The 19,979-nt window shown below is 35.6% G+C and overlaps 1 protein-coding gene across 1 annotated transcript; it reads left to right on the plus strand.

The window, feature by feature from the left end:
• Window positions 1-1,692: 1,692 nt before the first annotated feature.
• On the plus strand, window positions 1,693-19,966 carry LOC112554267 (elongator complex protein 1-like). The gene is given in 35 exon segments (XM_025221974.1): window positions 1,693-1,844; window positions 3,044-3,251; window positions 3,559-3,711; window positions 3,984-4,065; window positions 4,248-4,328; window positions 4,605-4,690; window positions 5,209-5,308; window positions 5,741-5,831; window positions 6,186-6,309; window positions 6,621-6,720; window positions 7,066-7,293; window positions 7,625-7,807; window positions 8,166-8,265; window positions 8,699-8,869; window positions 9,327-9,433; window positions 9,592-9,689; window positions 9,918-9,971; window positions 10,399-10,501; window positions 10,819-11,008; window positions 12,379-12,537; window positions 13,095-13,262; window positions 13,609-13,694; window positions 14,039-14,112; window positions 14,114-14,179; window positions 14,558-14,681; window positions 15,287-15,384; window positions 15,920-16,121; window positions 16,418-16,479; window positions 16,716-16,778; window positions 17,163-17,343; window positions 17,493-17,613; window positions 17,988-18,115; window positions 18,360-18,507; window positions 19,023-19,101; window positions 19,330-19,966. Coding segments are annotated over 33 exon segments (3,900 nt in total). The 5' UTR covers window positions 1,693-1,844; window positions 3,044-3,101; the 3' UTR covers window positions 19,042-19,101; window positions 19,330-19,966.
• The last annotated feature ends 13 nt before the right edge of the window (window positions 19,967-19,979 follow it).

Consider the following 19,979-nt stretch of genomic DNA (forward strand, 5'->3'; position numbering starts at 1 on the left):
TGGGGTCTGTGTATATTTAACTCAGTGTGGAGAAAATACAAGTGTGCTATTATAATAAAACGGAAGCCCTCCTATGTTCGAAAAGGAAAAATCCATCTTCATTCCTTTGTCCACCAAGTCACATCAAGGTGGGCGAAACCAACATCACCTTTGCTTCCTCCATCAGGAACCTAGGATTCATTGTCACTGCAGACATGACTCTTGCTAAACAAGTTACAGCTGTCTGTCTGCCTATTATAAGTTATACAAGATCAGCACCATCCGTCACATTCTGTCTACGCGTGTCTGTGTGTTTTATCCAGACTTGATTACTGCAACTCCTTGCTGGCTGCCCTGAATACCTTCTTCACAAGCTCCAGAAGGTACAGAACTCTGGTGCTTAGAGCTAGGAAACGGGACTATGCCACTCCTCTCCTTTGTTTTCTACATTGGCTTCTCATCCGTTCTCGCATCCAGAACAAACTGTCAGTGCTGTGTTTTAATTTCTTTGCTGGCACCTGTCCTGATTATTTCTCTGAACTGCTCTTCCCATGTGTCCCAGCTAGACAACTCCGCTCCTCATCTGATGAACGTCTTCGTAATCTTCCTGTCACCAAAACAACATATAGCCACAGGACTTTGTTATTGTGCAGCGAAACAATGGAACACTCTCCCTTTCCATATCCGCCACCTGCCCACTATTGAATCCTTTAAACGTGCACTGAAAACGCACCTCTTCTGTAAACATTACTCCTAACAACCTTTCCCATAATGCTAGTCCTTTTTCACACCCTTTTGCAATAGTATGTTACTCTCACCTCTTGTTATTTGGTTCCTCTGTGTTTTCTATATTTGATTTTGCTCTTCGTTTAGTACAGTTGTTTATTTTTTCATAGCTCATTGTTTTGTTTACCTGCCCCTCGTATGATCTCCATGTTTCATTCTTGTTCTTAAACGCTAGGAGCATACTCGTAAGGAGTGTATGCGCTTTACAAATTTTGCATTTATTATGATTATTGGAACAAATTTGTCTTACGGGGGTTCAGCAGTGGAGGGCCTCTTCATTAGCGATGTTTAGCGATGTGGTGTCGACTAGTGATATTGCTAAGTAGGTTGAATGGACCCCTTCTGCAGGCAAATTTGTTATTGTTAATTGTTATTGGCGCGGGCATGCGTCGCGCAAGAACGTAACGGTAAATAGCAGATATATCGCATATAAGTGTGTGAAGCGTTACGCTAAAATCGCGTAATAGCGCATTTCTGAAAAAAAAATATCTTCATCGCTAAGCGATACCTGACTGTATTTAATGATCACGATGCGACATAGCAGACGACGCGAGTTCTCATAGGAGGTGAAACAGATTAACCTTTACAGTCTGGGCTCAAGCTGCGAGTAAACCTGACCAGAGACGCTCTATCTGCATATTCTGTGGGCGGACCAGTGACATGAAATCTATTCACATCTGAGGAAAGGACTAACAACGATGGTCAAAACGTCTTTGCATAGGAAAGAAATCCGGGCCGTTCAAGAATGCATACTAACTGGGAATTGGTTGTTCCCTTTAATCCTTAATGCTTCAATATGAATTGCTCATCAAAATAAAACATTTCACATTTTGTACTTGTCTTTTTTATTCAGTTAATTTGTGTCTTTGAATAGGAAACTTATCTTCGCACGTCATCATGTAAGTCATTTGATTGATGTAATCGATCAAGCTTGCTTGAGATGCTTCTCCGAATGCAGAGACCACATTGCGTGAAGTTCATCGGCAAGCACGCTCATTGATTACAAATGTACTCGACTATTGTCTCTTCTTAGTAGATACTGCAGTAACGTTATTTTTTCCCGTGTTATGTGTTTTCAGGCAAGTCAAATTTAAAAGCTTATATTTTTTTAAGACTATTAACTTACATCCCGAAGCGTAAAATATTACTTGGCTGAGGAACAGTTACTACAAGAAAATATCGTATGTTGTCATTAATCACGAGTGGTGTATACAAGCCGCTTAAAAAAAACAAAAGTACTTTATTCCAAACCATTTAACAAATTCACATCCACCAAATGAGCCCACCTTTCATCTGATGACCAGTCAGTCAGTCTACAGTGATGGAACAACTTAATGATGAATGCGCATCTGTGAAATATATACTCAGCCGGTAAACAGAGGCACTGACACTGACAGGTTAAGTTATTGGTCAAGAGACACAGTTTTGACGAAACAAACTGTTACGAGAATGACATGTTCTTGTTTTATGTTTCTGACACAACTGCTTGATGGGAAGCAATGGTTGCTTGAATGAGACAAATTTAAATTAATGCAGGTGTCCTCTGTGGGATAGAAAAAAATTAGTGATTTACGTACAAATATCAAGCTATGTATCTACAACCTTACATTTCTCAGATTAGCAATAGCATTAACTACCATTTTATTGACAGAATTATTAAAAAAAGTTTCTAAATAGGACTCTAGACACTAAACCTCTGTTTGTTTTTACAATAAAACATATGTGCTAGAACCAAAATATATTTTGAATAAGAGACCTGTTTAACATGTGCACATAGAGAAATGAGCAATGTCCAAAATATGATAAGCTATAACAGTACTAAAACCCTTTTCTAGATTTTGTATTAAATGCTGAATTTCTGCCCTCTTGTGGGAAAGAATGGTTCAAGCTGGGAGGAGGTACAGAGCACAGGTAGTGCCAGCTACCTTGTTGTCATACTTCCCTTCTATCAGGCCTAACAAGTAACCTCACCTTCCTCTCCTAGGTCAAAGAAAAGAGCTTTATCTGAGATTTAAAAAAATATATCTTCAAAGCAGGTAACATATCTGCTGGTATTTCACAATATGTGCAATGTGTAGATTTAGTAAAGAACATTTCTAAACTTGTAAATGGGCTGACAGGGATTACATTCAGTTTAGAAGTGGGGATTTAAAAAGAAAAAAGATGTTCACTGTGCCAGAGAGATTGCTTGCTTTTTGTCATTGGAGTTATAGGTAAAGATGAATGCAAATCCTATGATGTGAGTATTTTAATCTTTAAGTTCCTTTATTAATTTCAGGTATTACAGCTACCAAAAGTTGTGAGGCTTTAAAATAAAAAAAAAAAAAAAAGGGAAAATGAGAAATCTGAAACTTCTTCACTCACACCTAGTAATAGCACCACTTGACCTGACAGGCTGCAGCCACATCACAGTTAACCCTGACACAGGTCATGTAATCCTTGTGACCAACACAGATGCTCTAGTTCTTGATCCAGCAACTTCAGAGGTAAAAGGAAGAAAAGATTTTTTATGACACTAATTAGAAATATCTAAATATGATCATTTTGTAGAAAACTAAAGGAGTTATATCTTTAACTGAATAAAACATGCAATTATTTGTAGACCTCATAAGCATACATATCTAGAAATCTAACTGGTCAGTTTGGATTACATAAAATAACCTTTATAATAAGTATGTAAAAAGATTATTTTATGTATTTCTACACTTTGCAAAACATAAGCAAATAGAATATCTACTTTATGTCTATGTTACATCTCTTATGTTACAATAATTTAACTCAAATCTTTTTCAGATAATTCACAGAAGGTCGCTCTTAGTTGATGAAGTATTGTCAGAAAGTGGTACTGGAAAAGTCATAGGCTTACAGTTCTTACCTGACCAGCATGGTACCTGCATTGCAACAAGCAATGGAAACCTTTCACTGTGGATTCCAGATGTTGATGAGGTGATGATCTGCACTTGCGACCAGTTACTTTATATTTAAAGCAAAGAAAATTGCAAGGTGGTTTTTAGAAAATTAGTAATGAATCAGCTATTTGAAGCAATAAGTAAACACTGAAAATAAAACATTAAATTTAATTTGATTGAGCTCTTATATAGCTTAGTATCACTACCAGCACATTCTGCTTTCTGCACCGACCTTGCATTTGTTCAGATTTTTTTTTTTTTTTACATTGAAACCATTACTTTTTGTGTATTTTGCTTTTTTCTTCATAGTTTGAGTGTGTTGGAGTTGTGGAGAATGGCCTATCTACCATGTGTTGGAGCCCAGACCAAGAATTGTTTATACTCATTACAGGTACACTGCAAAACTAAAGGATTGGATAAGTTCTAATACTATCTCTGGCTTTTTTTTTTAAATCTAAGACACTTCTCTCATTCTGTCTGCTCTCTTTCTCACACACACACACATACACATAGATTCTTTAGCATTTTGCAGTAGCAGTTAATGCCATCTCATGGCTGTACTTCTTTCTTCAGGTAAAGGCATGGCTGTCATCATGACACGGGAGTTTGAGGCAATCACAGAAATTCTTTTGCACTCTGAGGAATTTGGTGAAGGTAAGATTTCCTAATGCAGTGTGGCACTCATTTGGCACAGAAATTAGTGACACAAGGTTGAAATGTTTTTACAGTCAATTTTTATAAACGGCAATGGGAAAGTATAATGCAGTAAACTGGGAATTACATCACCTGCAACATTGTAAATGATATGTCATATGGCAGAGATAATTACAGAAATATTGTTTTAGGAACCTTAATTAGCTTATCATAAAGCTGTTAATTATTTGAGAGGCATCTTTCATTTACTTCTTTTTGAATTTTCTTTTTCAACAGGAGAATTTATAACAGTAGGCTGGGGTAAGAAAGAGACTCAGTTTCATGGGTCAGAGGGCAAGCAAGCAGCCAAGCAAAAGAGAGAGGTCAGCGTGCACTCTAGTGAAGTTATGAAGTTTGTGCTAAAGATGGTGAAACTAAATGCTTGATCTCACTCAAGGAATCCTATATATGGATTGGAAAAGTCATTGTCTGGATAACTATGTATTGTCTAAAGAGAAAAGCTGTGGCTTTTTTAAAATCATAAACTCTTTCAGTTGAGCACTGACATAACATTATAGTTCACATCTTTTAATATAGTCATTGGCAAAATTTTTCATTATCCTGTTTCATCCATGTGAACAGCTAAAACAGATAACATTACAACAGACAAATTGAAACCCTCAAGGAAATTCTTAAAATCTTTGTCACTGTGGACACTGAAATGTTTTTTATTCATTGTCAGGTCTTTTTTAGATAATTGCCTTGATGCATTTCAGAATCTTGTGGATGTACATGTAGTTAGTATATTAAGAGCTGCTAGTCTTGTCTTTATGAAACATAAATTATATGGGTTTACATTAAATGACAATGGACTTGCTTAAGAGTGGTTTCTGATGCTCAGAATCTTCAGCCAGCATCAGCGTCAGATGATCTGATGCCTCGAGTCAGTTGGAGAGGCGATGGTCAGTTGTTTGCTATCAGCAGCATCAACCCATCAACAGGTAAATACATTGTGCATGCAGATGTGCTAATGGGCATGATGCATAACATGCTTTTTCTCAGAAATGCAGTCATACAAATGCGGGCACACCCTTCTCTCTCTGTCTTACATAATATTTTTTATGGAAAATGTGAAGGTGATTGTTAGTCTCTAACAGACTTTTTTTTCCAATAAAAGCAGCATTATGAAGGAATTAATTTCTCTGTTTAGAGACTTCTGGTTATTTGTCATTATGTTTTGAATTCTTTTTTAAAATTCCTTCTAGGGAGCATTGCTGTTTAGTGTACAGTTGCAATTGCCTTATTGAAATATTCGCTAACATTTTTGCATTCGTCTGCTTTTAACAATTATTTTCATGATTGTCACAGTTTTCATTGATGATATTTACTTCCATGTGTGTGTGTGTGTGAATCGCATATATGTGATCTCTCAGGGGCCAGAATTATCAGAGTGTGGTCACGGGAAGGAATCCTACAATCTACTTCTGAGCCCATGAATGGTCTTGAACAGGCACTGGCTTGGAAGTATGTTAAGAGTTATTGTTTCTTCTTTAACTTTATCAGACAACCTATGAAAGCTCTCTTGAGAATAAAAATTAATAACCTGTGATTTTTTTTTTAGGGGGTTAGGTGATAAAATTTTTGTTTCGTTTATGACCTGTTGATATGTGTGGTTAAGTATGTTGTTATTGTCTGTTCTGTTTTCTTATTTGTTAGTTAATTAGGTCAGGTCAACAGACTCAATCTCCATTTGTAATTTGGATATCATGTAGCTTTTTTTGTCACAGATGTGACCTGCAAAGGTCAGTCAGACAGTCATAGAAGTTATTTTGATTTTTGGACTGTGAATTTAGAAAATGTATACACATTTGTTTTCAGACCTTCTGGATCTCTGATTGCATCTACGCAAAGAAAACCCAATAAACATGACGTTGTTTTCTTTGAAAAAAATGGTCTTCAACATGGAGAGTTCACCTTGAACTTTGGATTAAATGAAGTTGTGGTAAGAATCTGCCATTGTAGAGAGTGCATGTTAATCACCTTTAAATTTTCTTCCTGCTTCACCATTATTTTTTAAAAAGAAATGTTAGCTATCATTGGTTTTAAAAAAAGAAAGATTCTGATGGTCAGTTTTTATTTTAGGAATTTGACATCACAATGTCTTTGATATGAAGCCATGGGCCATAGGTATGAACCAGAGGTGGGGTGAATATTCTTTCAGAGAGAATTGGTAAAGAGCACTTTGTACTGAGCTTGGCCCATTCATTTGAAATCTGGTAGCTCTTTAATGACGTTCTGATAAATGTGATATAGGTTAAAGAACTAATGTGGAATCCAGACTCGACAATTTTAGCAGTATGGAGTGAAGATTTACCAAATTCCTCAGGTGAAAATACATTCCATAAATCACATGGTAAGACTGCTAGTATTTGAATGCCTTGCAAATGTTGAATGGTGTAGCTTTATAGAGAATGTGCTGCTGTAGATTTCACTTTGCTGTCTGAATTTTCATGCTTTTCTATTTTACATTTATAATGGATATTTAAGGTTCTCATAATTTTACTTTTGAAATGTTAAAAATGTTCATATTTTTATTGCAAAATGATATTTTTTTAGGACATTGATGTTGCTAATGTAGCCAGGCATTTTAATGGATACAACTGATAAAATATTTGCTTGTCCTGCAAGAACAGTCTATTAGAGATGGTTGTTATGAGCTTGCCTTCTCATATTGATGTATGGATGGACTCTTTTTCAGTTCAGTTATGGACATGTAGCAACTATCACTGGTCACTGAAGCAAAACCTGACGTTTAGTTGTAAACATGGCAATGTGGTGGCAATGATCTGGGACCCTGAGCATTTTGGTCGCTTGCACTTAGTTACCTCCACTGGACAGTATCTGCAATATACATGGACTAGTGTAACCAATCACAGTCATGGTCAGACGTCACATGATCCTGCCAATGTATTTGTTATCAATGGAAGTAAGTTGCAAAAAGTTCCACAAACACCAGGCAAAATAATAATATGGTTATATTTTAGGGCATTTTGAAATCATTCTATTGCATTAAAAAAATCTGTAGAAAATTTAATCCATACAGTTTTTATTGGCTCTGTTGAATCAGATACTATAAAATTAGACCAAAATTTATTAGCTGCTTAGAAGCAAAATGTAAATGACTTGTCAACATTTGAGGGCTGCAGATTTGATATAATCAGCGATAGCAGTGTTTATGCCTTTTAAAAAGAAAAATCTAAGGATATGAGTTGCTACGTAATGCTGTTTTCAGATTAAAATCCAAAATCTCTCAACAGGCACAGTTGGAATCACTCCATTGAGGAAAATGGTGGTGCCACCACCGATGTCTGCATATCAGTTACATCTTCCATCACATGTCAGTCAAGTAACTTCCCCTACATTTCCACCAAATATTGCTGGAGACATTGCTGTTCTGACAGACGACAACCAGCTCATTATCTTTGGTGAATGCACAGAAAGTATGAATAATGTAATTTTAATTTGACCCACTAAATTATAGTTCATCGTAAAAATGCCGATAAAATTAATGTGTGGAATTCACCAGTCTTTTAAGGAGTCGACAGTTTTGATGGTGTATGAAGCCTTGTAGTTATATTTAAGATTTGTTTTTGTGAGCTTACTATTGTTTAAACAGAAATCTTGTATACATACACCGCATGAATTCACCTTTAATGATTGCCTATCTGTCGTTCTTTTGTTTCTGCATTCTTTGTCTTCATTCTTATGCAGTTCATTTTTTTATGATTGTACTACACTTAGAGTTTCCTTTATAAGAGAAGTCTTCTTGATCAACATCTTATATTCTTCTGTTAACAGCAGCAGCCACTGTATCTGGAGACATTTCAAGGCTAGATGCAGCTGGTGGACGGGGATTCAGACCACAGTGCACAATACCTAATCAGAAGGCTAGCTACAGGTGAGAAAACTTCCATCAAGTATGTTAACTTTTTTTTTTTAATACAGATCAGTCTGGCTGCACATTGTGGTCCCATAAATTAAGCTGAAAATACGAAATTTCTGTTTGATTCTGTTTGTTTTTTTTATTTGGTCCATGCAGGTAAAAACTGTAAAAGTTTTGTCCTTTTTTAACTTATTAGTGCACTAATTAAATGATGCTAAATTGATAGTTTTATATTTCATCATTATTGTTGGATTATTATATAACATATTTGATGAATCTTGGCTTCCTCATTTAAAGATATTTGGCATCTGATTCAGTGGATAGGATGTAGATATTCATGCTGTCACCATTTTCTGTATTTGGAGAACTTGTGAAATATCATTGCAGATAATTGATAATCATTAACATTGATGTATGTGCACGCATGTGTGTGGTGTGTGTGTTTTAGCCTTGTTCTTCCAGGTACTGTTTCAAACTTTCCACTGTCCATAACACATATGTGTTGGCCAAGGCAAGATACTTTTGTATTCAGTACTCATGGATTGTCTGGTCCTGTGCTTTGTTTATGTCAACTGCCGCAAGAAAAACATTCAGTTCAGACAAATCCACTTGAGTTGGGGTAAACAGCCAGCATTTTTTTTTCTGATTTTTTTTCTTTCTTTTTTGTGAAGATAAAGTTTATTAACTTTTTGTTATATGTTTATTATATTTTATCTTTTATGATAGAAATGTTAATGAGCATTTTTTAACAATAATTTTTGTGGGTTTTAATTTACTAAGTACTTTTTAATAATTGTCAGTAAGCTCTATGCACTTTTTTCTGATAATGCACCTAATTTTCAAACCTAGCTGTGAAACAGTTTTTCCCAATGTAGGAACTTTGTTTTTAAAAGAAACTAAAATCATAGGTTGTTTTAGAGTATTGTTATTCTGTTTGGTTGTATTCAAAATAACTTTCAAATGCCATTTACTTTATTTTATAGCAATAAAGATGTGGGCTTATGTAATATTCATGATTGAAAGTAACTAGTAAAGTAACTATGGTGAGATTAAGTGAACTTTTCTTTTATGTTAAGCTCCCTGATTCCAGTTGAGGAGAGTGTTATTAGCCTTGCTGCAGACATAGAAGGACAAAATGTGGCCGTGCAATTAGTCAGTGGCTTGGTGCTGAAGTTATGCCTAGGTGAGCTGAGAAACTCTTAAATACCAAGTGATTTATATTCATCTTAATATGGCGGTTTGGTGAGTCAGCATATGATGTGAATATGGGAAGAAAGAAAGTGAGAGAAAACAGGCAAAAAGCAGTATTATAAATTTGTAATTTTACTTTTCCCTTTAAAGATACTGGGACTTTGTTACCATGGGAGACGAAGCAGAAACAAGAGCTGAAATTTCCACACATCAGTCCACAAATGGAGATCACCAGCTTTGCTGGAGAGGTTAGTATATTTCTCCAACGTTTTAAAATATAGTCAAAGCTACGAAATTATTGCCTGATACTCAGCGTGATCCTGCCTGCAGTTTTTGGAGGGAACAGGGACTTCGTAAATATCTTCTGAAATATTTTGTATTTGCTTTTATTTTATTCTTTATCTTTTATTTATTCTTTGTTAAACAGCAGTGTAGGAAATCTATGTCATTGTGTTTTATATTTTTCTTATTTTCAGGAAGTGGTGGTCGGACTTACAGATAGGTTCAGATTCTACGTCAATAATGTGGAAGTGAGTTTTGCTAACCAGTAAATTCTATGCATGTTAATCATATGACTTTTCCCATAATATATCTTGAAAAAGAAAAAGCTGAATTTTTGGTAACTCAGATGTACAGGGTATTTCAATGAATTTTACAGTCACTAAATTACTTTTTTCTGCTGAGAGGACACAAGTTACTTTTTTTTTTTTTTTTTTTTTTTTTTTGCTTTATTTCAGGTACTATATAAACTGGAGTAAAATTTGAAAATGAAGTGTTGATGACATTTAAGACCTGACAGTTTGAAACATCATTTAAGTGTGCAACAGACCTCACAGGATAAGCAAAATCATATTGCTGTAAGATCATTTAGTAAAGATCTTTTTTTTTTTTTTAAAGCCTGTTGTTTGCTTAAAACAGCAACATGTCCTAAAACTTTTTATGTTGTGGTTTATCCAGGTGGCATCAAATTGCACATCTTTTGCAATACACAATGAATTCCTACTCCTGACTACACTTAGTCATACTGTTCGCTGCATACACAGGCACACATCAGTCAGAGGTGAGGATAGGGTTTAAAATCTTGTAGTTTTGATTACATGATTGATGGAACATGGATGGTTGTTTTTGATACATCTATTTGTACAGAAGACAAAGCTTGTGCAGAGAGTTAATGTTAAAACACCTTGTCTTTGCCATCATCAACACCTTCACATCTCTCAACATACATTTGTTTTCTCAATTACTACTTTCCTTTCTGGCATGGTGCATTTACCAACTTAAATCACATCAACAAAATTGTAATAATCATTTTTAAGCATATGTCTGGTTAGGGCTTTTGAGTACCATTTCAGTTTTAATGTGGCTCTCTTCATTTAGATCTGGCAAGCTTATCTGATGGTAAGGCACACCCATTTGATGAGAGTATTCGACGTGTGGAGAGGGGATCACGCATTGTTGTTGTGGTGGCAGAAGACACTAAATTGGTGTTACAGATGCCACGAGGCAATCTAGAAACCATTCATCCTCGAGCTTTGGTTTTGTCATCTGTGAGGAGGCTCCTGGACAGGTGTGTTACAGCTTAGTGATCCTATAAGTCTTTAAATAATTATCTGAAAATAATGCATTCACTGGATGGAATAGGCCACCACAGGGCACAGATCTGCAGTTTAAAAATTGTGTTATTTTGGATTTCTTCAATATTGAAATTAGACTTTAATGGGGTTTTTTTAAAAAGTGGGATTCAGTCAGTACTGGCATCAAGACACTTTGACCAGATGCTCTTAGACCAGGGGTGGGAACCTTTTTTCTTCCAAGAGCCATTTTAATATTTATAACATCATTTGCAGGCCATACAAAATTTATTTACTTAAAAAATAGCTTGCCTTATTTGCTCCAGCTGTAGTTTTGCCATACTTATGCAACATGTAAATCCTAGTAAGTCACCACAATCCACTTTTCATAATTAGGTGTGAAAAAAAAAAGTAGGCTCTACTCCTATGAAAAGGATTGCTAGACAATTGTTTAGAGTTTGTAAATAAATGCTTATAATTAGAAAATTTCCATGGGATCAGAGCAAATAGTAACAAACCTTTTTTTCCTGATGCATAGTTTTCTGTTTGTGGTTGTTCAATGAAAGTACATTAATAATAATAATAATAAATTATGACTAAATACTGTACACATACCTCCTCCTGATGGAGGAATTCCTCCACACATGCCACACACACAGACATGCTTGCACATGCACAAATAAACTCATAAACCCAAACGAATTTGTACCAGCCAAAACGTTTTCATTTGCTTATCCTTTGGAAATCCGTGAAAGGATTAATATTGGACACGTGTTGGCGAACTGTACACTAAGATACACAGCAACATCGACAATCATTAAATGATCTTATTATATATACTGAACTGGTCAAAGAATTCTCTGCAGACATTAAACTGAAAGTGATCTACCCTCGGTTTGGGGTGAAGGTCACATGTATGCATAATTCTCCAGAATAGTCCACATAGACCACGGGCAGCTGACAAGAAGCATATGTGTCTGTCCCATAATGTACTTTATTTATCCGTTTTATCCCAGAACAGATGGTCCTTGTGTGTCCCTCAAAATTAACATCATTATTATTTACTTAATATACATTTATGTTACTATTAAAAAAAGTTCATAGAATTACTGAAACCTGCTGATGCCTTGAAATGAGTTCACAGGCTGGACGTTCCTCACCCCTGTTTTAGACCCTTATAATGAAGAACTAGTGTTAAACCAACTTTCATCCATCAACCCATGTACATTAAATTATATACTGTATTGATATAGGCAATTTTTAAATTTACTTAGAAATCCTTTTTTATGTTTTGATTCAACTGTAATTTGATAAATTTATTAATATTAATAATATATTTAAATATATTTATTCTTCTTCTTTGCAGATATGAATATTCCAAGGCATTAATCATCATGAAAAAGCATCGCATCAACTTGAATCTTATTCATGATCACAACCCCCAAGCCTTTCTCGAGCATGTGTCCAATTTCATCCAGCAGATCAGTTCAGTGTCAGACCTTAATCTCTTTCTGACAGAGCTACAGTAAGTAACATTATATTACAGATTTTCATTGTGGGCTTAGTTAAACATTTTGTGTGCTGTCATGTAGATTTCTCAGCTACACCAGTGACTCTTCCTCCTCCCGACTAGAACTCAGTGTCATTTCATATTGACCTGCATTCTTCTTGTTCATTTCTCTCACCATTTTTATTACTTTATTCCTGCCACAAGGACCTGAAAAGTTCTGTTTTTTGTGTATTTGGCATTTGTACAGTTCCTTGAAACTTCTCTGGTTAAAATGGCTATTTAATCACTGTCACACTGCAAGGCTCACAAGGAATAACTAATGGTAACATGATATAAAACAGCCATACTCTTTATTTGGCCTAAATAAATCTTTCTTTTGTGAAGGAGAGATATCATCTTCTTCTTTGTTTACATACAGGTGTTTTTTAAAAAGATTTCTTCCATTAAAAGCTTGAATAAGAGAACATCATTTGGATGTAAATTTGGGGTTTGTTTCCTGGTGCTGTTTACATTTTGTTTCATGTTCCTTGCTTATTCTTTGCTTTGCAGTTACAAATTGTTTTTTGCTACAGGGATGAAGATGTAACAAAAACCATGTACACAGCAGCTTATGACCCTGTGACCAAAAGTGCAGCATCTGCAGTGCTTGTTGCTGCCACTTCCTCCAAGTGTGCTGTTAGCAAAGTAGATATCATATGTGACACTGTGCGTTCTGCTCTGGAAAGAGAAGATGCAGAAAAGTGAGTGATGTCTAGGTTGGTGTGATGAAGAGGACAGAGATTGTTGACAAATGGAAATCCTATAGAAAGTCACTTTTTAAAAATATTTTACTATAGTCAGTATAAAGGTTGGTAGTACTGAGCAGAATAGTGTGACTGTTTCAATTTCCTGTATTGTTTCCGAGTGCAAATTGCACTATATATATATCTCGCTAGTATTATTATTATTAAAATACAACTTGGCAAGCTGTACTGAGGCCTTTTTAATAATATCAACTTATTGGGATTGAGTTTAGGCATCATTTTTTTTCTTGACCTTGTCCAAATATAAACTAGATATTCATAGTCTAATTTGTTTCTTATGTAGATATCGGCTGTGTATCTTGACTGCCTTTGTCAAGAAGTCATCCCCAGACCTTCAGAAAGCTCTTGAACTAATCTGGGCATCAAAAAGTATTTCACATTCTTTTCACCTCTTCTTTTTCTACCATCTTGCCCTCTCTTTCCTCCACACCTGTGGTTTTGTAATCTGTGGCTCTGTTACATTCTTTGTTTCCTATGCTGCTCTTTTGTTCAACCACACTAAGCTCACTGTAAAGCAGTGAAAAGTGCTAAATAAGTGTAGTATTATTATTAATATTTAAATTTGTCAATCATGGTCATCTGTTTAATAACATTTTTTTTTAGGTCTTATAACTGCTTATGTAATAAGATTGATATATTGCAGTTATAACATATTGATTCAGTCCCTCATACTTAAACTCATAAAAATAAGAGATTTTTGATGTTGAAAACAGGTGAGGTAAGATCATCTGGTTCAGCCGAGGAAGCGCTGAAATATTTGCTGCTGCTTGTGGATGTTAACAAACTCTTATGATGCAGCCCTTGCCACCTACAACTTCGACCTTGTGCTGATGGTGGCTGAGAAGTCACAAAAGGTCAAGCATTTCCTCAATATTCACGCTCTCAAAAATTGTTGCCTATTATCATTTTAGTCTGTTACAAGCATCCACCTACTTGACATTAGTTATATAAATGATAGAAACAATTGTAAAAGGACAGTGCTAATTGCTGATGAATTGACCTACCTGGTGAATAGAGATGTTAAATCTGGTTAAGAATTAGAACATTATGTATGCATCCAGGGTAAGCATCAAAAATTAGAACATCATGCATGCATCTACTGTAAGCATTAAGAAAACTATTTCTTGAGAACTGTGCCATTTTGAATTTGTTGTTATTTCTGTGCTTCTTTATTTTTAATCATTTTTATCGTAAAACAATTAATAAGGGTCCTGTTTTGAATGTTTTTTTAGGATCCTAAAGAGTACATCCCTTTCTTAAACCAGCTGAGAAGAATGGAAGAGAACTACTGCAAGTTCACTATAGACAGGCATCTGAAAAAGTACTCCTCAGCTCTCCATCATATAGCCCTTTGTGGTTGGTGCTTTCATCTTTTTGTGTGTGTCAGCTGGTTTCTTGTATGCCAGCAGCTCAGTAAAACCTCTCCCAACTGACTTTATCACACCAGAGGATACACTGTCAACCGTTTTTTTTTTTTACTACCAAAAATTATACATTGGCTTATCAGCACTTTTATTCTGCATTACCTAGGGTGTGCTGTTTAGTTGGTGTAAGATAATACTTTCAAAAACCTGAATTAAAATAGACGTAATGGAAACAAATCTTATGCAAAAACATCATGAAAAATATTAATGTAATATTTATTCATAGAGCATCTTGCTAATAAAAGTGGGCTCGGGGTGGCTTACATACATAAAGTTGTATGAGCATACACTATCAGTAGGGATCATATAAATCTTGAAATTTCAACATCATTCAAATTGTAAGTCTCATTCTCTTTCTTAAATACACATGCATATATTAGAGCTTTCTATGACTATGACCTATTCCCACAGAAGTTATGGACAGTTGAAGGACTTGGAAAATGCTTATAGTGTAACTTTGTCATAGCTGTTGGGTCTTTTCATACAGAATGAGTTTTTTATGTATGGTGTAAAGGAGTGATGTATGTGTATGCTCAGGGCCAGAACACTTCAATGAATGTGTGGACTTAGTCCAGGGGCACAAGTTGTATACAGAAGCACTGAAGCTCTTTTCTCCAGACAGCCAACAGTTCAAGGTGATTATCTTTCCCTGGCTGCTTATCTGAGCTGCAGACTGAGTGAATGGATATGTGGAGAAAATCCTTTCTTTAAAAAAATAAATCAAAATCAAAATTCAAAACAGACTTATTGTACATACCCATACAGACATTTTAAAAGTTGTCCTAACAACAAACCTTGGGTGACCAAGGGCCTAAAAGCACTGCTGAACAAAAAGAAACATTTGTTCATCACGGGCAGAAGCCACGATTAGTACATAGAGAGGACCATGATGCTATCCGTTGGGTGGGCAGAGGCTCTACGAGCATACTAGTTAGGTTGTTTATGTCCATGTAGAAGAACAGTAAAAGACATTTTCTGTATTCAAACAATTTTTGTTTTAAAGAAACTTGTTTTTTTCAGGGCAGATCTCTGGAAGACAGTCTTGCATTAACTATATGCACTGTAAGCTTACTCTTGAAACTTCTAACATTTAGGGATTAAGCAACACTGAAGGTTCTTATTGCTGTGAAAATAGTTATTGCCTCCATGAAATTTATGTCACTCTGACAGACACTAGCTCAAGAATATGGCTGCTACCTCAAAGAGAAGAACAGGCATGACGAAGCTGGTATAGTGTTTGCCAGAGCAGAGCTTTGGCAGATGGCATTTGATGCCTTTGTAGCAGCTCTGGACTGGAGGAAAGCTTTTTGTATGGCTGCACGTTTGCAGCTTGATGCAACACAAATTGCAGAAATGGGTCGCAAACTAGCAGGTGAGAGCATAGTACAGCTGCAGAGTGAAGGTTCAAGAAAAAGAAAAAGGATGGAGGAGAAATAAGCAGTAAAAAGTTTAATACTTAAGGGTTTTTTTTTTTAATTTAAGTGAAAGCAGTCACATATAACTGTGGCTGCCCGTATTATCTCCTAATCAGTCCTGTAGGTTAAGTTCTCTATCCCAATAGGTCCCTGCACTGTGCCACATCAGTCAGCTTGTTACAGAACTACTATTATACTTTATACATTCTCATGATCTGTGGACCCATTTTTATGTTGGTTTTTTTTTTCCTAGTTCGACTGAAAGACAGCAAACAATTTTGTGAAGCAGCAGTTGTTTATGAGCAATATGCAAAGGTAAACTGAAGTTTGGTTTTGCTGATGTGTAACCTGTGACAATATTTTGTTATGCAAATAGTGCATAGCAGTTCTTTGTTTGCAAAAAAATATTATTTGTAATGTATGCTTGAAAATCTCTGCTTCACGTGTAGCAGCATGGAATAGTTGATTTAATCCATTTGATTTGTTTTGCTGATTAAAATAGTAATTGCTCTCTGGGATCAATAGTCGTTATTGTAATAAATATTTTACAGGATATTGAAGAAGCAGTGGCAACATTAATAGAGGGCAGCCAGTGGTCTGAGGCTTTGCGCCTTGTAAGTGTTTTGACTCTTGCTAGTGTGTCAGTGGTCTCTATTCATAGTGTTTTTGACCTTCCCTGCATTTTTCTGAAATTATAATTATATTCCTTTGACTCTGGTATCTATTGTTGAACATAAAGTATATTGTAATGGACAGTGGTGTTGAAATAAAGATTATGATTCATTTCCTTCCATGCAATTCTTACAAATCAGAGGTCCTTAGCTTTAAAAACAAAACAAGATAGTGCAGAAGAAGATGCATAATAATTCATGTAGAAATCAGTTGAAGAATCATCTGTCTGCTAGAAGCTCTTCTGTATGTACTTTTCATTTCAGAAAGACAAATACGACTACAATTTATCTGCATATTTTTTAGTTTTCTTTACTTTTGTATGGCAGATGTACACTTATCAACGAATAGACATAGTTGAAACTCACTTGAAGAAGGCCATCGCCAATGCTTGCACTGAAACCAAGGCTATGTTGGAAAACCAGCAGGCTGAGATGGAACGATATGTGCAGCGTTTAGCAACTGTGCGGCAAGAAAAAGAATGTACACGGAAAATGCTTTTGATGCAAGGTTTGTTTAGTTTTTATACCTTAGGTTCCTAGTTTTGTTGTGTTATTTTTCTTAATTTTCCATTACAAGATCGAGTCCTTAGTTTGAGGGAAAAAGATGGAAGTTTTCAATCAAGGCAGTTTCTGAACATGTCTAGATTTTGTTTGCAGACCACAATGACAATATGGCAGACCTTTTGTCTGACATCACCAGTGTTACAGGCGAAAGCATTCAGTCATCGAAGTACTCTGTGGATAGCAATCGATCCACTGTCTTCAGCAAAGCAACTGGGTGAGATTTTTCTGGTCTTCTAAAAGACACAAACAGTATTCTGTTGGGAAGAGTGTGGTTTTTGATTCCTGTTCTTTAGAGCTATGAGTATAATGTGTCTTCTGCACAAGCTTGCATTAGAACACCAATGGTTGCTTGAAGCATGGCTGGTTTTAAAATTTATTAAGTGTATCTTTTCTGGTTGCTTTTAATCTAACTCTAAAAGTGGTCAGAAAAGTTTCTTCTGTCTGGCAATCTTAAGCATCCAAAATGTCCTATCATATTTGTATCATTTCTTTAGAAAATGTACTGAGATAAGCTAACAAGCTTGTACACACACATCATGCACATGCACACAAACTTAAAGCAGTGGCTTGATCGTTTATGGTCTACAGGCGATCAAACAGGACTCGGCGAAAGGCAGAGCACAAGAAATGGAGCCTCAAAGAGGGAAGTCCATTTGAAGATTGTGCCTTGATTGATGCTATAGCCAAAATCATCAAAACTGTGGACAGCATGCGAGGTAAGTCTATCACTTTTTTATGCTTCGGTTTAGTTGAATTTTACCACAGCAATGATTTTCTATTGCTGAATAGCTTTATGCCGATACCTGCATAATATACTCATATAAAACTCCAGCTGTATATTTTATATATCTGTCCAGTTTTATAATTGATTATACACCACCATCACACACATTTTGCAGTGACTATATACATGGATTAATGTTATAAAACTTAGAAAATACATAAAACCTGTTTCTGCAGAAGAAATAAATAGCCTGCTCCAAGTTCTTGTGGAGTTCCATCAAGTCACATCTGCAGAGCAATTACAGATCAGTATGAAGCATTGCTGGAGGAAGTCCAGAGAGTTGTGCCACTTGTGTGGCAGGAAGATACATCCAGCCCTTCAGCAGTATGTATTCAGTATTTGATACATATAAATGTATGTTTGTCATTGGGTTGTGACTTTCTTTGCCCAGAGCAAACACAGTAAAACAGCCTAAGATTGACTTTGTTGCTTTATTTTTAATTTAAAACATTTTTTTTTTATTGGCTACTTGCCTACGTCTTCCTCTGCAGAAATTCCTATTGGCATTTTCTATATTTGTCTGTTATTAGTCATCAGTACTGTTGTTTATTTCCATTCTTCATATGTTGTCCGTGTCTCGTTTTTGTCTCAAGCACCAAGATGATGCTCATTATGAGTGTGAGTATGCGTTATATAAATCAAGGGTTTATTATTCAACGGATTCAGTTTATATGGCTGCTCAAAGAGCGAACAATCACATCATTTTACAAATATTAAGAGTACACAAAGCAAATAGTGACCATGAGAAATGAGAAAAACTGCATAATTTGGCAGAGACCCAAACACAAAAAAGGAAAATTGTGTTCACTAATAGATTATGTGGCATTTTATTCCTTCAGGTTCTTGGTCCTGCCATGACGGCCAACGCTATTGCTCAGGCTGTGCAGCAGGGCCAAGGCTTAGACAGTGCCAGAACTGGTGAGAATCTTTTTATTTTTCAGTCTGAGTTTAACCATTCCTGTTATAAAACAAACATAAGCCACTCAGTACTTGGAAAGTATATTTGTCTCTAACGAGAGCCCATACAATTTTTTTTTTTAACCTTTGAGTATAAAGTATTTTTTGCACTTTTATATCTTTGTTGTTGTTGTTGTTTTTTTTTTCCAATAACCTAATGAGTGCAAGTGTTACATTGTATTTCACCAGAACCTGTTTTGCAAATTCCACCAATTCTGAAGAAAGATGTGAGATGGAAACTTCACATGCTCCAAGGTGCAGATAAATAATCATTGTTATCTTGATAGAAATTCTTCAGTGAATTAATGCAGCTTTGAAGAGCTTGGAAATGTACCAGACTAGAACTGCAGAATGAATCTGAAAAAGTTTCAGGAATGAAACATAGAGTGAAACAACCTTGATATGAATGTATGAAAATGAGGAAACACTAGTATTGTCATCCTAGTTATATTTTAGTTACTGTGGTATAACTACTGTTTTAATATGGATGCTGACAAGGATTTGTTTGAATACTACCAAGCTAAACTTGAAGAGCAGAACAGCTTTCCATATTTATAATTTGCCATTTGACCTTGCAAGCAGGTCAGGTTAAAGCTTGTTAGCTTGCCCACAAAAACAACTCTGCTGTATTGTACACACTGCAGGTGTAGATGTTACACAACAAACAAACACCATCTACCCTCTAAGGCAAAATGGGCCAGGTAGATTTAGTCTATCATCTGATCAAACACTATTTGTCTTATTTTCACATCCTTGTTAAAATGTTGCAAGAAAAAAGCATTGTTTGTTTGTTCACAATATACAAGTAATAAAATTCCTACTGAAATCTATGTTGCTTG

The sequence above is a fragment of the Pomacea canaliculata genome, linkage group LG13, assembly GCF_003073045.1.
Source record: "Pomacea canaliculata isolate SZHN2017 linkage group LG13, ASM307304v1, whole genome shotgun sequence".
Classification (NCBI taxonomy): domain Eukaryota; kingdom Metazoa; phylum Mollusca; class Gastropoda; order Architaenioglossa; family Ampullariidae; genus Pomacea; species Pomacea canaliculata.